We start from the raw sequence: 14,992 nt of genomic DNA on the forward strand, positions 1-14,992 counted from the left end.
TGAAGGTTTAACGTCCTAAAGCAACTTCGGCTATGAGGGACGCTGTAGTGGAGAGCACCGGATAATTTCAGCCTCCTAGCGTTCTTTGCCGTGCACTGACATAACACGCCACACATTCCGCCTCCATCAAAATGCGACCGCCACGTCAGGATTGAACTCTCATCTTTTGGGTTGGCAGCCAAGCACCATAACCACTGAGCCCCGACGACGACTTTGCTCACCAAGACAAGGCTGCAACTAGTGCTAAGAGAAAAAGCCCACATGCACTACTCACAAGCAACAGCTCCAAAACTAGAGGCATGATTCTACACCGCTGCCCAACTTGCCTTTTGCTCTGTATCTCTTTTTCGCTTTTCTTTTTCTTCCTGCTCTTCTGCTCGGGCTCAGGCGAGCTTTCAGAGTCGGGGACAAGACTGTAAGGAAGAGCACACAGGCACACACGCAAGAACATCAGAAAAGACAAGCAAACCCTTTATGGAAGAAAAAATGCCGCTGGTGCTTCCTAACTCACACTGTGTAATGATAGGCACCAATGCTAGCATGAGCTCTCTGCTTGCAGTATTCTTTTCCGTTTCAATATAAAATATCTACGACCATATCCTTACAATGCTTTACACTATACCAGCGGTCAGTGTAGGCTAACGCTGTACTTGTACACACGTGCGAAGTTGGTGCAAAATGACATGCAAAGTTCGCCATTTACTGAAGTGCAGCATTCTCAACCACTCAGTGTAACCGTGCCCGAACCTCGCGCGTTAAATTCATCTTTCTCCTCTTAAACGATGCTCTTAAAATAGATTCTGAACGCTACTTAGTTCCTTCACCAAAACGCAATACCAGAACGAAACTCACAGCATTTAACAGAGTAAAAATTCAATACTGACACCTTTCGTTATTCATTTTTTCCGCAAGCAATTAGGGAATGGAATATGTTACCTACAAATGTTGTTAGCGCTGAATCTCTCAGTAGTTTTCTTTGTCACCTGTCATAATTGTTTATTTGAACTTAGTAAGGCATTGCATGTACTTTTTTGTAGAAATATTTTTTACACTGTGCTTTGTGCTGTTTAATACTGCGCCTTGCATTTTGAAACTGTCTTCCATGATTATTCCTTTTACAATGTTATTTCAGTTGTGTGAACCTTCTTTGTGAATTTTTTTGTGATGTACCTTTATTCCTTTTAAATGTTATTTCAGTTGTGTGAACCTTCTTTGTGAATTTTTTTGTGATGTACCTAAAAAAGAAAACCAACATGTACCCATTCCTGCAACAGCCTCAAAAAAGGCTAGCAGTATGTTCAAAAAAATAAAATAAATAAATAAATAAATAAATAAATAAACCAAAGTGAAAAGGTTTCCATTACATCTCCACCACGTAGCCAAGTATGAGGACAGTGTTGTATGAAAATCAGCACTTGAATCATGTTACCCTGCCTTTGACAGCCTATTACAATAAAAATTTTAGCAGCAATGGGCTTTAATGAAGTCATTCCATGACTCATAACGAGCTTTTAACTACCACTGAGTAGTGCAGCATAGTTCAAAAACAAGGCACGTATATTCAAAGTGAAAAAAATATAAGTCACCTGTGTGCTTGGCTCTGTTAAAACACACAAGCCTACAAAAGAAAAGCAGGCTTGCCTAAATAGTCATACCTTTCTACCACAGGAAATAATTTTAACAATAGATTCAACATAATCTTGAAAACACTATGTTCTACACAATGGGAACTTCCCAGTACCCTGACAGGAGTGAAAAAACTAGACCTGATTTGAAAAAAATATAAGTCACCTGTGTGCTTGGCTCTGTTAAAACACACAAGCCTACAAAAGAAAAGCAGGCTTGCCTAAATAGTCATACCTTTCTACCACAGGAAATAATTTTAACAATAGATTCAACATAATCTTGAAAACACTATGTTCTACACAATGGGAACTTCCCAGTACCCTGACAGGAGTGAAAAAACTAGACCTGATTATTTTCAGAAAATCGAGGCCAAAAGCTGACTTTTTTCGAAAGCTGAAGTCAGAAAAATCTGTACCAGTTTGCTTGATTCTATAGGGAAATCTCAGACATCCCCTCAGAACCTGGCATGCTCTAAAGCAATTCTTAATGAACCAGCGCAACAGCTCAAGGACAAAAGGAGAAGACTGCATGAGATACAGCACTGAACCAAGTATTCATGATTTGCACGAAGCATTGGTTCAGCGCTGTGTCTTATCCTGTCTTCTCCTTTTGGCCTCGTCCCACTGTGCTGGTTAACTAAGAATTATGTCTGACCGACTCGCCCACCAGTTCATGCTCTGGAGTCTAGAACAAGAGTCTTCTCAATCTTCAGGGAAAACCCAACAGCTTTCAAAAAGTGTTGAAAAACCCCTGCATGTCATAGCTTCCATCCTGTCCCGAATAACATGCATACAAAAAAGCGGATTGCAGATGCACAGCACCTCAATAATAATGAGGGGATGAAAGGGGATACGGCCTGGTGCGAGCAATTACAGCATGGTAGGATCTGAGGCACACATGAATTTTGGTGCCTCAGGAACTCAAGAAAGCATTGCAAGGAACCTAATGGTTCATCGAAACCCACTACCCATAACATATGAAACCCCTGCCCTAAAAAAAAAAAAACCATTTCTACCTTCCCCCCCCCCCCCCCCCCCCCCCCCCTCCCACCCCCTCTCTCTCTCTGATCTCTGGACCAGCACAGAACCACTACCTCAATAATCTGAGGAGGGATTTCCAGTGCACACTTTTTTAGTCCGCGACTCGTTTCAGCACCGCTATGCAGGACATACACTCCATCAGCAGCCTTCCCTTACCTGTGGAGCTGCTTGTGGGCCTCAGCAGCTGCTTGGGCCTCACGGTTCTTGCGGTCTGGGTCCAGGGAACTGCCCTCCACAAAAAAGTTGCTGATGCCCAGGGCCTCCTTCAGTTTGGCGTTCTTCTCCTGGTTAGCCTCAGCCATCTGGTGGGTCTCTTTGACACTGCAGAAATCATGTTCACACTTCCGCTCAAAGTTCAGCCTCACAAAGCAACCCCCAACGCCCTAAATCTCACTTATTTTTTCCAACCAGAAGCACCCCAGCACATGACTATCAGCACCGGCAAGTAAAGCACAGCACACATTATAAAATATGGCCGCGCGATGACAGGGTCCAGTAAGGAAAAAAATATCAAGATAGAGGCCCAGATTCCACCCGAGATTCACCAGAGAAGACAGCATTTTTCAAATTTTCAAGGTGTCAAAGTCGATGGTTGACAATTTCTCCATAAAAAGTGGAGGAGGGTGGAGGCACGGACCTGGCAAGAAACCAATCAGTGGCAACTGTGCAACATGCAAACTGCAGCTAGGAACTTCTTCAAATCTCAGCACTGTTGCATTCAACAATACAAAATCGTTTCCATGCAGCTTAATATGAACTTGACAGCTTTCATACAAACTCAGCAAAACCAACAAATTTTTTTCCAGTGTGACAATGCTGCATTCTCTAAAAGAGTGGCAGTGAACTATGCTGCAACAAAGAGTCAGCTATGGCTGAATCTTTCGTTCTGTATTGTTGCAAATAAGAAATGTGGTGGCGCACTCTGTCCCAGGAGGTTTGCCCTAAAGTGATCAATTTCACACTGATTCTGACTGTACCAAGTAGGGCACACAACACTGCACCGACCAGTCTGCATGCATCCCATTTGTTAAACACTGCTAGAGCACAAGTGCTACTACAGTTTCTAGGCCAACTTCTGCCTCCTGAAGAAAAAAAAAACAAAAGCCAACATCGAATGCCACTAAAAGATGCAGATGCATACAACTAGACAAATTCTATCCACGAACTTCGATTGGGCAAGGCTAATACGATTCCGTCATCAGTCGCAATGCACCCAACTAGCAGGTTATTTGCACGAGGAGTGAAACACACTGCAGTTTAATTAATAACGATATTCTTATGCTTGCGAAATTGTGTAGATATGAGCTACTGTTGACCACCCTTCCAATTTCCCATTTCGATGCGGAGCAGATAAACACAGGCAGTTGCAGGCAGATGCGCCGATGCGCCAGCCTCGTTTGCGCGACTCGGAAGACTCGCGGACTAGAGTCACAAACGCACGACAGAAAGCAACTACTAGTATCCTGACCACTAACTGAAACATGCAGGCAGTTACGGCAGTTACTAGAGAATCGTACCGCGCCCCACAGAACTCGCTCGCCGTGACCGAAGAACGTCCAGAAATGCCGGAGACGCAGCCGCTCTGTTCGCGCTCAAGCCGTACCCACAAAGTTAGGAAGAGTCTCGCTCGGCCAGTTCGACGTACTACGAGCAGGACGCAGTACAGAATCCCCCATTCGTGCTGTACCCTCCGCTGCAGGACACCCGCTCACCTGCAGCAACGAGGAGACCCCGCGGGGTGGCACGCTGGGCCCGCGCAAACGGGGGCAGACGCGGTAGCGCCCGGGCGCCGACTGAGGGGCGCCGCGGAGCCCGCCGGGAACGCCGCTTCAGCCGCGCCGATCGATGGCGCAGCTTCCACGGGGGCCTCTCGGGCCTCATCGCGGTTCTGCCCATTCTGCCTGCGGACAGCGCCTCGGGCTTTGGGAAAGAGCGCGACAAAACTACCCCCTCGAAGGCGTAGTACGATGCGGCGGAACCACCGCGGCTTATGGCTGCCGTGGCCCAACGCGCAACGACGTGTGGCGCGGAAGTGCGTTGCTAGCCCGCCGTCCTGGCACGGAAGCATGGGCACCGGCGAGGCATGCCTCCGAACGCTGTTACGCTCCTAACGCACAGTTTGGGCCTCGGGCGCACGCACGTTGAAAAGCGCCCGGGCAGTCGCGAGCTTTCGCAAGCCGGAAAACTGCTGCAGCGCAAGCCGATCGCGTTTGCCGCTTGCAAGGGTAAACGCACCTGCCTCGCGCGGGGGGAACACAGCTGCTGCTGCTCACAGCGCCTGCGCAATGAGCGCCACGTCGACGCGGAAGACGAGCTGCGAGAGCCAGACGCGCTCCCTCGGGTCCTGACTCTCGATCGGGGTGCACGGCTCCAGCACTGCGTGTTTGGGCCCTGATAGAGAGACGCAGATCTCACCACCACGTGGACACACAGGCAGGAAATCTGCCCACACGAACAAAGCGCCACGCGGAGAGGGCTGGGGAGTTCGAAAGCGACCACCTGCACAACCGGGGACTGAGGAAATTAAAACACGTCGGTAAAACGAAGCACACTGCGATCACCAGGCTGAGCCAGGCGCCACCTGCACGTCAGGCTCAACGGGAGGATGGTCGTGCTGGAAATCTTTATTCCGCCAATGCCGCTCGCTGCACGGCGCCAGCTCGCGCCGATGTTCTACCTATCCGCGAGATGTGGACGCCGCGTACACGGGCTGCCGCGAGTACGGCGAGCACTACGTTTCCCCCGTGCACAATAGCGATGACGTCAGGGTCTCCATCGCCCTGCGTCACGAATCCGATCGGAGAACGCCCATGCTGCGAATCCGTGCCCCTTCTTTCGAACACCCAGGGGGAGCTTAGAGGAGGCATCGCCGACGTGGCGAAGCCTCCGAGACGGGACAGCCATTCCAGGACTGCGTCCGACCCCCCCGGAGGACATGGTTACCTGGCCACCTTCCTGCTGCCGGAGATCGAGAACGGCTTGACGCCGCGAGGCTTCTTGGCCGCCTCGGTCTCGACGGGCACGAATCGGCTGCCGCCGCCGCCGCTGCCGCCGTGCTTGGGGCTGGTCTCGGGCGTGGAGACCACCAGGCCTTCCTCCTCTTCCTCGTCGTCCATGGGCGGGAATGACAGCATACTCGTTGCTCAGACTGCTCTTGTCTCTTGAAGACGACCGACCAGCGGGGGGCGCCTCTCTGTTGTCGTCTTCGAGCGCGTGCCTTCTTGCGCGAGCGCTCGCCCACAGCGTTCCCAGCGCCAAACACCACCACCGGCGCGCGACTCGGCCGTAGTCAGTCAGCCGCGGTTCTCCCGAAAGAAGAAAAAGAAACAATCACGCAGCAGCGCAACCGGCTCACGCACAGCTGCCGCCGTTGCTGTCGCCGGGGGTCGCGTGAACCGCCGGGCGTGCGCGGAACACGGGCGCGACACCGCGAGAAGGCGACGACGACCGCGGCGCGCGCCTTGGGCCACCGTCGACGCCAGCGCCCAGGGCGGCGATGTAGACTGCTTCGGTGGCGGCGGGAGGCTGCGTAATGACGCGAACCCACACGTCGGCCACTGGCGGAACCGCCGCGACGACTGCCCGGCCAGCTGCTGCTGCCCGCCGCGAGCGTGCGCGCATCGAAACAACTGGCGCGTTTCCCCTCCGCGGCACTCGTCTATTCGTACGGGGAAAGAGAGAAATTATAAAGCGCAATAAATGGCGTATTAAAGGAGAGAGACAAAGAGGCCGAAGCGTGCGATGCTGAAAGCATACAGTAAAACGTGTCATCGAGGACGTTTCTCAGACGAGGACAATCGGTCAACATTTGTGGGTTGTACTTCTGGAAAATGAAACAAACGCTTTCGGTGGATGGTGTGTGCGACGATATACGGCGCGAGACAAATGCGCGCAGAAATGAATTGCGGTGACAGGATGCAGTTAGAAGATCTGTGACGCGACCATTGCCAGCTGTCGACAGAACTGCAGTTTTAAAATCTGGAGCAACTGCAGCTGCAGCCAGATGCGTCTTTATGTTTTACGTGGAGATGAGCATTAAGCACAATGACCCTGGCCGTAAGCACAATGTTTTCGCTGTAGCAGACGCGCCCCGCAACACACGTCACCGCTAAAGTGCGTTGCTAATGGTCTGTTTTATACGCGCGTTCCACAATAAATTCACCTAAAAAATTGCTTTCACATATACCGTGTCTTACTTTTTTTTTTCCCCACTTTGGTAGAGCTGAACGTTGGCTAAAAATTAACAAGCAGAAAAGCAAAGTAATGTTAAACAGTCTAACAAGGGAACAGCAGTTCGGAATCGGTAGCGAGGTGTAGGAAGTAGTAAGAGAATATGTCTACTTAGGGCAGGTAGTTACCGCTGATCCGGATCATGAGAGGGAAATAACCAGAAGAATAAGAATGGGGCGGAGCGCATATCGCAGGTTCTCTCAGATCATGAATGCAGTTTACCAATGTCTCTCAAGAGAAAAAGTATACAACAGCTGTACCTTACCGCTACTCACCTATGGGGCAGAAACGTGGCGGCTAACAAAGAGGGTTCAGCTTAAGTTAAGGACAACGCAGCGAGCTATGGAAAGAAAAATGATAGGTGTAACGTTAAGAGATCGGAAGCGGGCGGAGTGGATGAGGAAACAAAAGCGGGTTACAGACATCCTGGTCAAAATAAAGAGGAAGAAATGGGCTTGGGCAGGGCATGTAATGCGAAGAGATAACCGCTGGTCCTTAAAGTGGATTCCAAGAGAAGGCAAGCGTAGCAGGGTGCAGCAGAAAGTTAGGTGGGCGGAAATTTGCGGGAATACGGTGGCCGCAGCTGGCAAAGGTCAGGGTTAATTGGAGAGACATTGGAGGCCTTTGCCTTACAGTGGGCGTAGCCAGGCTGCTGCTGCTGCTGATGATGATGATGACTGACTTATTAAGGTGGAAGCCTTTAACGCCTCATCGTTGTAAGCAGGAGTTGGCGACAGAAATGTCATGCTTTTCAATTGGTCGAAATCGTTGTTACGTCACAGTGCGCGAATTTCAAACGGGGCTAATTGTACTTTGGCTAGTAACCATTCAAACAATTAAAGGAATGTTAGTAATTCTCCAAGTAATTGGGACTGAGTTTAGTTAACTTCTTAATTACCCAATTAGCCTAATTAACCTTTCAAGTCAGACCAGATAAATAAACAAAACCGAATAGGAAATTGGTCGAGTTCGGGAATCGAACCAGGGTCTCCGGAGTGCGAGACGAGCACGTTAACCACTCCACCATGCCAGCTCGACGGTTTGGAATAAACAAAGGAGCGTCTAGCTAACACGGCGTCTTCGTTCACTCTCATCTTCCTCCATTCCCTTAAGTCGACGTTCAGGTGTTCATCGAGATATGCGAGACAGGTACATTTCCTTTCCTAAAAAAACCATTTTACCGGCGAGCAAGGCATAGTCACGAATGGACGATGGCGTTCTGTGCAACGTGGTTCTGTGGACTCCCTGGCAGCGTTGCAAGACGCTGTCGCGTTCCACTCCAACTCAGCCCGCCGGCCAGAAATGGCTAGTGGATCGGGCTTTACGTGAAGCACTAGCCCGTGGACTCCTGGACCAGTAGGGGACCACCCTGGAAGATTTTTTTTTTGTGTGTGTGTGTAATAAAGTTGTTTCCATCCATCCAACCACACATCAGTGACACAAGCAGCAACACCGCGCTTAAGGCTTTCGCCCCACCGCACCTTAGGTCAATAAAGTGCCCCCATGAATGTTTCGACGGGTGTCCACCGAGATATGTAAGACAGTTACTGCGTAATTTCCTTTCATCAAATACAATTTTCATTTTCTCCATCACGGCCCCTCTTTCTTCTTTCACTCCCACTTCCTCCCTTCCTGTACGGTGCGGTTCAGGTGTCCACCGAGATGACAGAGAATTACTGCGCCATTTCCTTTCCTCAAAAAGCGCTGCGTTCAAAGGGCAAGGCATCGCGCCGAACGGGTGGTGGCGTTCCGTGGACTCCCTGGCGGCGCTACAACACGCTGACGCGTTCCAATTCTAAAGGCGAAGCCTAAGCGTCATTAATTAGCAGATAATTAGTATTCAGTCATTAATCAGTAATTTTCCATTCATTAGTAATTTGTAATTACTTAGTACTTAGTCATTAATCACGTGTGACGTCATCCAATGGAGACGTCACCAGTGCCACAGAGGCAGTCAAAGTGGTGTGGAAAACACTTTCGCTTCTACGCACTTTAGACAGTCAAGTGCTCCCAGAATGTTTTGGTTCATTGCTTGAGTGATTGATTGATTTTTAAACTGACGTTTCCTTTTGTCCCCCATTTATTCACCACCGCCTCCGACGAGCTTCCTAATCACAAACCAAAGTCAGTGGGAGACTGAGCTGCACAGCCCTGACCCCCGGAGGTAGTGGGTTGGGCCCTGGAGGTCGCGTGAAGCATGAACTTCAAGCCACCTACCGCTGTCGTGAGGGCCCACAATCTGTCCAAACCTTATTCCTAACCCCTGCCCTCTTTGTCTTATGACAAATAAAAGTCTGTTCCTCCTCTTCCTCCGACCAATAGAAGCAGGGCTGTAACCCTTTAACCGCCAACCTCGAGCTGTACTCATCGTGGGGGATTGCAATGTCGCCAGCGACGAGTCACACTCGTCCGACCCGATGATGTAGCGCTGCTCCCGTCGCCAAAGACGAGTAACGGCCGGCAATTGAAGACGTGAAGACCGCCGGTGGCGGCGACGTCCCGAGAAAAAGAGCTGCTCCATGGGGCAATTCTGACAGCAGCGTTCATGATAATTCAGCATTTGTTTCCGACAGTGACTGTGACGTCGTTTGCGAGCTGGCGACGGCTTCAGATGACGTCGAGAGCAACGGTGACGACGACGGTGATGCGCCGGGCAGTGCGCGTTAGCTACTAACGACAAAACATTGGTCTTTACAGCGCGTAAGCTTGGTCTTAAGTGCCTTCTGAATTTTTTTGTTAGGACGAAGCAACGTCTGTGCTCCTTTGCAGTGAGTTACAGCGCATCGGATCAAACAAATACAGCGCATTTCTGTACGTTGCAATCCATTACTAAGGCATGCACTGAGTGAAAGCCGCCCTCAAGAACAGCTTTTTTTTTCATTTTACATTTCTTTGCTAATTCTAACCAGAAACCAACGAAGTAATATATTTTAAGAATCAGAACTCCGCAGAGAAAATATGGCTACTCAAAAAAGAATTTGGAGATTGTGGCATGCCCTTCGAGACTAATGAGACTGACCGTTCTGTAATTGCACGCCCCCTCACAGGCGTTTGAGGAAGGACGACAGGATCTTGGACAGAGCAGCACGAGCAAGCACACGCTCCGCGAAACGATCTCTACCTCGAGACGTGGTTATGGGTCTCGCAGACTCGTAGCAATCTTTTGTTTGCGAATAAGGACGGCGGTAGCGATAGCATCACAACTGTGCTCCTGCCCAAGCCGACCCTTTTTGGCCTGTGTCCGTCAGCAAGGTACCCACCCAGTCAGCAAAAAATGACGCAGTTGAAGGGCAGGAATGTACAACTGTACAGTGGACAGTAAGCCTCAGCGTTGCTTGGGCTATCGACAAGTCCGGGTCATGCATTGAAACTTTAGTTCAAAATCAGCATCACCATTTTTGATCGCCCTGGATGTTAGCATAAAGTCAAGCACTGGTCCTCCGGCCATAAGTCTTTAGTTGTGAAATTAAGATGAAGATTGTCTTGAAAGTGTTCCTGCAGATGCTCTCGGCAGGGCTCCCCTCTCCACAGTGAAGGCTTCTCAACCAACAATAAACATTGTTTCCCACGAAGGGGCCAACTTCCAGTTTGGGAATGCGACTGCAGCGCCGTCTCGCTAGACTGGCGGAGAGAAACTACAACCTCTTGATCGCCTGCGGGTGCACTTTACTCTCTACTATCGGCAGCGCCTCTCTCAACATTTTGGAGGCGTAGTGAAGCGTCAGCACGGCCAAACCAGCGACCATTACGCAAAGTGAGCGTGTCACATGGCCGGCCTCTACTTTGAAGAAAACACTACCGCGTCAGTGGATGACGTCATCTTCTTGAGTGGGGTTAAACGGCGACAGCTAACGAGAAATAATCTGCATGTCACGATGTTCAAGCTACTGCTTGAACACAGCGGCAACATGAAAGTACCGTGGTGCCGTTGTCACCTTCAACACCTCGCTTTGAAAATGCCTGAAGACCACCCCTGCGGTGCGGGGGCCCATGTCGGGTTTTCCAAAACCATCGAGAGCGCGTCTCAACAAGACTCGCAGGACTCGGCACGCGAGCTGACGTCTCTAAACATGTCCGACGATGCGAGGTCTGTTAGCGCACAAACTTGGTCTTCCCTATAAACGACGTCGTCATCAGCCAGTGGGCATAGCCCCATGAAGTGCTGATACCGCCGGACCTCTGCCAGTCAGACTCCGTGTTCATATATATTAGATGGCGGTGAGAGACCGACAAGTTACGAAGTTCCCCGAGCTTTTCGGCTGCGAAGTGGACTGCTTGACAGAGACGCTCTGTCGTTATAGAACAGCCGTCGCTATTACAAGTGGCAACTTGTGCTCGCGAAGCGCGCATAATATTTGTCAGGATACTGGAAAAAAAAAAAACTCCGAAAGGAAAAAAAACTTTAAACTCGCTCGGCTCGCCTTCGTCTAAGGACTCATAGAACAGCGACTACAGCACAAAGCGTTACTTTCGACGATTTTTGACCCAGAGTTCAACGGCTTTGGAGACACGCAGAACGTCTTCTTCGATAGAGGAGACGCGATCTTATCAGCCAGTCCATGCGGGAGGGCACTGCAGATATAACCGCAGGCGTACACACGCTATAGCTACGCAACGCTAAAGAAGTAAGAAGCACAGCGCTTTAGATGGCAATGCCATACGACGCCCTCAGGAGGGCAGCTAATTGATCTATAAAACGTACAAATTTTCAGAAGTGTTTCGGGATAACCTTTCAGTAAGTCCAGAAAAGTTCTCTTCAAAAAAGAACTTCGGCTTCTTCAGTTTTCGTCGGCAGGCATCTCTTGCCCCACAAATCAGCGCGGCTAGAGCGCCTGGCTGTTTCAATAAGTACGCTCGCTTCTCCTTCTTCCGATCGCATGATTTAGGTGACGTGTAGGCCAAGGCATTCTATGCTCGGCCAGACTCGTAAATTGAAGGGTGAAGTTTCTTCGCATATAAAGCATGCTGCTTTTAAAAGAATAGCCACTTCGGCTGCAAGACCGATTTCAGCAGTTGCGTTCCGAGGGCCGACAACGATTTAGTGAGACAGCTGGAAACGGCCGCGCACGGAACCCGCACAATAGTCAGCAGCCCTGTGCGTCCTATTGGTTCTTTAGATAGATACGACTCGTATTTTTCTCTTTTCAACCAGCTTGCTTTTTTCTAACTTTCGTTCTGTGTCTGCTACTTCACGAGCTTATCTTATGCCGGGGGCAGAGCAGTCGGAGTCTATGCTACTGTATCCTCCATGTGCAACCTTCGCGCCTGCTTTTAAAGCAATGAAACAAACTTGGCTGTGATTCCGAGCTGAAGCACCCAATCGGAAAAGACTGCAAGTGCTGACCGCCTAAACGCTGCTGACTTGCAACGTCGTTTTTTTTTTCTTATATTAAACGTGCTATCTGTCGTAGCTTCCAGATACCTAAAGCATAATGAGTTGCAAGAGTTGTACAAGAAAGTTTCAGCAAGCTCGATTTCAATTTTTGTGAAGAAAAAAAATGAAGGAATGGCCCAAGTCGAAACCGTCCCTCTTCTTTCAAATACAATTAAGTGCTTTTACTTGAGAATAATGCCTAAGACATTAGTAAACGACGACCACCACATGGAATTCGCCTGCTTTCAGTAAATAATATGCGAGTGAATTTCTTCAATGTATTTTCAGGTTCGGCACCCCGACGGTGGTAGAGAAGTCACACGTATCTATGAGATCACGTGATGGATGTAAAAAATGTTATATATAACCTCTGGTTCGTCGTTTAAATTCACTCGAACGCTTATGCTAGCCTGCTCCAGAAGCGGGAATGACAGCGAGTGAACAGTTATTATACTGCAGTCTTTGAAGCCTCACGTGATACCATGCTGGCATCTGACGTAACGACCGCCGTTCGACAAATTAAGCCGGAACCAAAACTACATGGGAGTTGAAATTCTATTACAAGTTATTTAGCGAGCGCAAGCGAATCTCACGTTCTGATCCATGGTTACTTAAAGGGCCACGGACCACCCCAGCTCAGCAGACACTCTCTACCTCTCTTTCAGCGAGCCTCCTCTCCTTCCACTCCCTCCTCGAAATTTTTCTCTCCCGCTCCTCGTCGAGTAGGCTCGGCAAGGCAAAATCACCCCTTCCTTCTCCGGTGTAAGCCGGAGGCGTGGTGTCTGTGGAGTGCGTCACAGGGCGACGTCATGGCCCCGCCTTCAATAGAATTCTTTTCTTGGTTTTTGCATTTTCTCCGCACACTGAACGATCGAGAGGCGCGATCGGCTCGACCACCTAGACTTGTTAGCGAGCGCATCCTTTCATACATCTGTTTGTCATTCCCAGTTAACGAGCCACCTTTTCATTTTCTTTTAGGTCTCCCCACCGTTTCACGAGCGGAGGGGCGGAAGTCGGTTGTGTTCGAAACACACGGCGAAGCGCGGACCCGGCAACCGCCCGTTTGCTTTTCTCCATGCGTGTTTGTGTTCTGTGTGTTTGTGTCTTTTCTCCGCTCCAAAGCATATGTCATTCATTGGAGTCAAGGCGTACGCAAGATGCACGAAAGATAAGCGGTATGTGTGCGGAGCGGTAAAGTGGGCGAGCGAGGGAAAGGCTCTGCTGCACTACTAATTAAAACCTTGTTTTGGGGGGCTCGCATAGAAGAAAAGAAACTGAGAAGGGAGCGCGCACGCAGAGCGTCTCGTGACGGGATCACGGCGGGGGGGGGGGGGGGGGGGAGGGGGAGGGGGGGCGAGCCAACTCCCTCAGTTTTACTGTTTTTTTACTTTTTATGGCTAGGGTTCAAGGCTGTCGCCGCACGCTCCCTCCGCAGTTTTTTTTTTTTTTGTTCCTTCATGCGGGTTTGTAGGCATGAGCCAGAACAGAAGGCGCTGCGGAAAGCGTTGTGCAGACGACGCGACGCCAAGGCTACGCCCAACCTTCTCCCGTCAGTCAGAACGATGCACCAATGGAGTGCCTTTAGCGAAAGTAGCCCCCCCTGACGTCAGCGGGGTGCAGAGTAGTGGGCCGGGCCCGTTTTTGAAGGAAGGAAAGAACGAACGGGCTTTGATTTGAATTTTCGCAGCTTTTCGGGGCGCGCATGGCTCTAGTATTTTGCAGAGGTTATCTTCGATGCCTCATCTATGCAGTGGGCTTGTTTTTCAAAAATGTCCGGACCCTGGTCAGTGGCCCTTTAAGCATCACTTCCAAGCAAAAACACATGACGAAAACTTTAATGTCTGTATACCTTAAAGGTGCAGTGAAGAGGAATCTGAACTCGTCTTTTTGCCGCGAGAGCTCAATCTACACGTTCTGAGCATTCTTAGAAGCTTCGATTCATTGCCCTGTGTGGCCGATTTCCCTAATTAAACCGAATCAACGTCCGGCTCCCGCCTTTTTTTTCAATTCTCCCCGTACGGTGGGCGGAGTCGACCAACGCGTGGAGTGCCTTTCACCCAGTCCCGTGGAGGCTTGCCGCTCTGCCATCGGCGGAGTAATACGTAGTAGTCCGTAGTAGCAAATAGTCCGCGCGTATTTTCATTTCTGTGGGCTTATTTTGCGGCTATATTATCAGCGAATGAAACTATTTATTCACGGAAACCTAAAAAAAAATAAAGAGAAAGCAAAGCCTCCACGGAGCTGGCTGAAAGGCACTCCACGCGTTGGTCGACTCCGCCCACCGTACGGGGAGAATTCAAAAAATAAAGGCAGGAGCCGGGCGTTAATCCGATTTAATCAGGGAAATCGGCCACACAGGGCAATAGATCGAAGTTTCCAATACCCCTGTCACACGGGCACTGTAAAGGTACTTTGAACTAAAGCTCCATTACGCTACCAAAGGAGCACTACTTCAAGGGAGTTCGCCCGTGCTACACGGTCGCGGAACGACCTTTGGAAAATGATTTTGGCGCCCTCATCGGTGAAAAACTGGATTAAAATTGCAGACTTCAGTGCACATGAAAATATAGCAGTGTAACATATTTTCATAAAAAAAACTTGTTTTATATCAATATTAGGCTCAATAAACGCAATTTCAACTGCAATAATGACATGATCTGCCAAGCACAGAGCATAAAATCACAGCGCTGGCCACACTGAGCTCAACTGGCTCGGCTTGGTT

The 14,992-nt window shown here is 49.6% G+C and overlaps 1 protein-coding gene across 14 annotated transcripts in view; it reads right to left on the reverse strand.

Annotated features, from left to right (window-relative positions):
• The window catches only part of Srrm234 (Serine-arginine repetitive matrix 2/3/4), a 72,647-nt gene that overhangs the window by 30,013 nt on the left and 27,642 nt on the right, over window positions 1-14,992 (reverse strand). For 3 of the 14 annotated variants that reach the window (XM_089574862.1, XM_089574873.1, XM_089574866.1), the window contains 2 exons: window positions 2,823-2,987; window positions 327-413 (listed from right to left, as the gene is read on the reverse strand). In XM_089574862.1, the coding sequence (XP_089430988.1) occupies window positions 327-413; window positions 2,823-2,987 (252 nt within the window). Of the gene's footprint in view, window positions 1-326; window positions 414-2,822; window positions 2,988-4,269; window positions 4,289-4,378; window positions 4,780-5,609; window positions 6,266-14,992 lie in introns of those variants that run through there. The other 11 variants (XM_089574861.1, XM_089574859.1, XM_089574870.1 and 8 more) reach the window with 9 other exon arrangements.

The sequence above is a fragment of the Amblyomma mixtum genome, chromosome 2 (assembly GCF_055824585.1).
Source record: "Amblyomma mixtum isolate Tamu chromosome 2, ASM5582458v1, whole genome shotgun sequence".
Taxonomy (NCBI): Eukaryota; Metazoa; Arthropoda; class Arachnida; order Ixodida; family Ixodidae; genus Amblyomma; species Amblyomma mixtum.